The sequence below is a fragment of the Alligator sinensis genome, unplaced genomic scaffold (genome assembly GCF_000455745.1).
Source record: "Alligator sinensis unplaced genomic scaffold, ASM45574v1 scaffold1089_1, whole genome shotgun sequence".
Lineage (NCBI taxonomy): Eukaryota > Metazoa > Chordata > Crocodylia > Alligatoridae > Alligator > Alligator sinensis.
The window spans coordinates 100,325-105,249 of record NW_005842030.1 but is presented as its reverse complement, the minus strand read 5'-3'; the positions used below and the strand labels follow the sequence as shown (position 1 = coordinate 105,249).

The 4,925-nt window shown below is 45.8% G+C and overlaps 1 protein-coding gene across 11 annotated transcripts in view; it reads right to left on the bottom strand.

The window, feature by feature from the left end:
• The window catches only part of USP35 (ubiquitin specific peptidase 35), a 35,334-nt gene that overhangs the window by 19,197 nt on the left and 11,212 nt on the right, over nt 1-4,925 (bottom strand). For 5 of the 11 annotated variants that reach the window (XM_025202557.1, XM_025202564.1, XM_025202555.1 and 2 more), the window contains 3 exons: nt 4,331-4,383; nt 2,855-3,551; nt 1,962-2,097 (listed from right to left, as the gene is read on the bottom strand). In XM_025202557.1, coding sequence (XP_025058342.1) covers nt 1,962-2,097; nt 2,855-3,551; nt 4,331-4,348 — 851 coding nt within the window. In that variant the 5' untranslated portion in view covers nt 4,349-4,383. The other 6 variants (XM_025202562.1, XM_025202560.1, XM_006022328.2 and 3 more) reach the window with 3 other exon arrangements.

Genomic DNA, 4,925 nt, shown 5'->3' with positions numbered 1-4,925 from the left:
AAGACAGAGAATAGAAGGGGAGGGAACCAGGTGGTGATAGTTGGAGCGGGGGATACTTACCTGGTTCAGGGACTCAAAAAATTCCCTTGCTGCTGCTACTGCAATGGGGTCTGTCCACTGAGGGCAGAAGCATGCAAGGAGTTGGGGGTTCAGCATGGCTGTACTGCCAGGCACAGCTCCTTCACCCCGCTTTTCAAAATCCTACATATGCCTACCCACACGGGTAACTATTGTTTCAACTTACTATCTGCTCCTACATTGCCCAGTGCTGGAGTGCTGTAAAAGCAGCCCACAGTCTGCTCCACTCATCAGCAAGTCTGGCAACATGAAAAGTGCACAGAACAAAGGGCTGCAAATTATGTCATTGTAGAGATGCGTCATGTGTCTGTACCCCCAGTGAGAGGAGACTACAAAATGAAAAGCTCCAAAGAAAGCAGGTGGGGAAGAGTTTAGTCCTAGGACATGGGCCTGTAGAGGATGCCTGGTGTCCCCAGGGAGAAGACCACAGCCCCTGCCCTCCCTGGAAGAACTATGTATACACAATGTCAGACAATGCAGTTCAGCCAATATGGCTCATTCACTGTATTCTGGACCAGCTCCCAAATCAGTTGGTCCAGACATAGGCAGCCATCACGAACAGTGCTGCAGATTAGAGACAGCAGGGTGAATGCTGACTCTGGATTCAGATACAGGATCTAACAGACCAGAGAAGCCCCTTTGCATATGGGATGCGGTTGAGTTCAACTACAAGTAGAAATAGGAAACAGTACAGCTTTGCTTTATTATGTTCCTTTATAGACCTCTGCATTTTAGGCATTTCTGTACATTTTTGGTGCTCAGCTAGAGGCTATTGGAAGGGGCTGTTTTTCAGAGAATGGATTCTCAACATTTTCTGAAAACTGAAAGTCATGAAGCTGTCCCAAGCTGGGCACCCAACGTCCCTAATCACTTCTAGAAACATTGCTTCTGCAGCCCAAAATCCTGAATGCTTTGATCTAGAATTTTGAAAAGGGAGATGCACGTGGTGAAAGGCAACATCACTTATAACATAACACATTTCTCTCCAATTAAAAGGGAAGCTAGCTTTTTTTAGTAAAGCTTTTAAAGGGGGTAGCAGTATACTATTCAGTTAATATCAAGGCAAAAAACAAATATAACTTTATTGGAATGTGCATTGGTTTGCTGGATAATATATTTAATATATTAAAAAAACAAAAACACAAGAAATTAGGCAATTTGGGCCACTTTGTCTCTCACTCAAAATTCATAAGACAAAATCTGGTCTTGTACATCTTGCTGGTGTTTCCAATGCTTCATTGTCAGTTATTTCTATACCCGAGTTAATATTACAAACACCCGAGTTAAAGTTTTTAGCTAGAGATATAAACATTCTGCAGGTTGTGCAATAGCAGAGAGACATTACCAGGAATAGCCAACAGACAGCAAAATTGCAGAAGAAAGCATGGTTTGAATAGTGAAGTACCAAGGCCATTAAAAAGAACGGAGAATTGTTAATGCTTGTGGAATGAAAAAGATATTAGCAGGAATCAGGTAGATGATCATGAGCCATGAAGTCAATTGACTCTCAGAGCTGCCTGATTGGAAATGCCACTGCCCCTCCCAGGCAGTTGGTTTTAAAATTTGGATTGAACAGGAATAAAAAAGTGCGGCTCCTCTCCTTGATCCACTCTTATTGGAGAGTTACACAGAGGGTTATCAAAATGTTTCTTGCTCTCCACTCCTGATGCCCACAATATGAGGGCTGCATAGGACACCCAAAAAAAAAACAAAAAAAAAAAAAAAGAAAAAAAAAAAAAGAAAAAAGAAGCATCTCTTTCTAAACTAGAGTCCTGGAACGAAACTACTATGAATATCTGAAAGTAACTGATGGCCAGTTTATTCTCTGGAAACACAAGGACACTTCAGAAGTGTCTCCTACCTACCCCTCCAGGATCTCCTACCTACTAATCGCCGTCATCATCTGTGCATCGGTTATGCTGTCATCATTGGTTAGATTTCTGATGACGCCATCCATGAGCTCCAGAGGAACATACTGGACCACACTGGCCAAGGCATTGGATGGAGCTTCCTGCTCCTCTGGAAGAAGAAATGAATAAGAGAACCCAGCACTGAAGTTGTTAGTCACCACTTAAATCCAGTCTGGGTGGGAATTCTTCTACCTTAAAGGTTAAATCCTGTCTAGCTAATGATGCAAAAATCAGCAGAGCACCATCAAGTCAATGTTTGTCCCTGCTAGAAGGATTTCTTGGTTCCTAACTCCATTCAAGCAATAGCAGATATCAGTGTATGATCACAGCAGACACTCTGGGTGCGAGGAACAAGGCAGAGGCAGAAGCAGTAATCTACCGATTTGGGTATTGGCAAAGCAGAAGCCCACCCCAAAGGCCAACAGGAGACCAGCTACTCTAACACCTGCTCAAATTCATGCTACCTTTGTGCTCGCTAATTATTCTATGCAAGCCACAACAGGACAGGACTGGTTTATCTGCACAGTGCAAGGGAAGAGGCCAAGGGTGAGGTTTCCAATAGCAAGGAGGACCCAGCTCCCAGCAGCATTCAAAGCACAAGCCATTTCCATTTGAAGCAAAAGGAACACCATGAACGTTGGGGAAGTAGCAGGCTCCCTCACCCACCGGGGGCCAGCCATAAAGAGGGAGATATTCTCAAATACCATGAAGGCCTCCTAGCCAGTCTTTACATTGGCAGCATGCTTACCTGTTTCAGCAACCAGAGGGGGCTGCATTTCAGAAGCAAATTAAAAGGTGGGCTTATCCCATTCATTATTCAAAGGAGCCTTTTATTTTATTTATTTATTTATTTATTTATTTTTTACCTGTTGAAGAAATGATCGTGAAGAGCTCTTTCAGGGATGGGAGGATGGCGGACGTCTGAGCTCGCCAGATTTTCTGCAGCAGTCCGCTCACTTTGTTCACGTGGTCTAGAAACTCCATGATCTCCTCCTCACCCTCCGAGATGCACTGGAACTGCCCGATGCACCGTATTAGCTGCTGGCAGAACAAGACCTGGTGCTTGCCGGTGGGGATACACTGAGGATGCTGCATGAGGAGTTTACCGATCTTGGCGCACTGCTTGGGTCCGGGCCTCTCGCAGACTTTCCGGAGCACTTCAATCTTCAAAAGGCTGAAAATATCATTAGCCGACGGGCTGTCCAAGATGAACTGCAGCCCAAGGTGGATGTAATCCAGCACATAATGGCTCCTTTTCCCCAGAGGCCCATAGCCCTCCTGAAGGAGGCTCAAGAGGAAACGGACATTGAAGAACTCTTCAAACTCCTCCGGATGGTAGTGGCCATAAACTTCCAACACCTCTTTTCCGATCTCCCTCTTGTACTTGGTATCACCTGTGAGGTAAAGCTTGGTGGAGAGCTCCAGCATGGACCAGCACTGCTCACTATCCATGGGCTGCTTCGCTGCCTCAATGACCCGTCTCACAAGTCCTTGCTTCACATTGTTGGGGTATGAAGACATCACCACAGCTTCCAGGATCTTATCCATCTTTGCTTTCAGATGCTGAAATAGTGACACAGAGGCATGTTCAGTCACTCCCTTGCTTCTCCTTGACAACCCAAAGTCACTGAGCCCCCATGTTCCCTACCGACTTCAGGAGGACTGGACTCCAATTTCTGTGGAAATCAGGTTTCTTTAGTTTAGGGGCCTGAATCTACAGATAAAAGCCTCATCATAATGAAATACCTCAATGTATAAAGTCTACCATGAAGTCACACACATGCACACAATTCTGATGTTAATGCAAGCCGATGCGTTGGGGTAATCTGCCGTCTTCCCTTATCCCACAGTTCACCCACATGTATTAACCTTTACTCAGGGAGTCACAGCGGAGGCGAACAGCTTTGCTTATTTCCCTGTGCAACACACTGTTAAATCAAGAAATAAAAAAGTACAGCTCAGAGCCGATTAAGAGATCTGGGCACTAATCCTCAGACCAGATCCAGCCTTTGTGTTGCTGGAACAGCATAAAGGGGCAATAAATCTGTCCTAACCTCGTTCCCTGGGACTTTTCCCCTCCACTTGGATAGCATGAACTGGCCCTATGAAACCCTTTGCTGTCACAGCTGTACAGGAGGTATATTCAGAGATCCACACCATTTCCTGGAACAGCCCCTTTGAGCTGTGGATAGCCTATAGGCTGCTATGTAGTCGCACAAGACTGCTCCAAGCTGCGATGAAGACCTCATGATGCTGCAAAGGTACCTCAAAGCCACGTGATGCCTTTGTGGAGCATAGCTGGGCCAGCTGCCAGAAGTAGGAGAGCTTTGCAAAGATCTCACCTGCAGGGCCATCAGCATCACTTCCCTGGAGCTGCTCAGCTCCAGTAACTGTGCTATAAAAAAAAAAAGTCTTTGTTGTCGCTCAAGGTCTCTTACTCTTCCATATTGGTTATGTTCCAGAATATTAAGATTGCCAGACATGAATCTTAAGGAGAAGTTTGTGCTGACACTGATGAAAATATACCCCATTTGAGATGCCCTTTGTTAGGTTTGCATGGCTTCCTGACTCCCATAACTGGAAGCATTTTCCTGTTCGTGCCTGGAAGTCTGCCATTACAGGTCGTCCCTGGCACTCCACTGCATGGATTCCACTGACTCACGCCATATCTCCAACCTCCCTGCCTTGGCAGGCATCAGCATAAAGCCAAGCGAGCACCAGTTTCTTCCAGATCTGTTGCATGTGTTTCGGCACCTGAGCTTGCACAGATATGAGGAAATGAGATCACAGTTTCTTGTAGGAGTTGGTACCAGAATACAACAACTCCATGGCCAGTTAGGACATCTCCAGTAGTCCCTATGCCACATGCTAGGGCCACTCAGGTTCACAGCAAGGATGGAACCCAGAGCTGCTTGCTCTAGAAATGAGGGGGGGGGG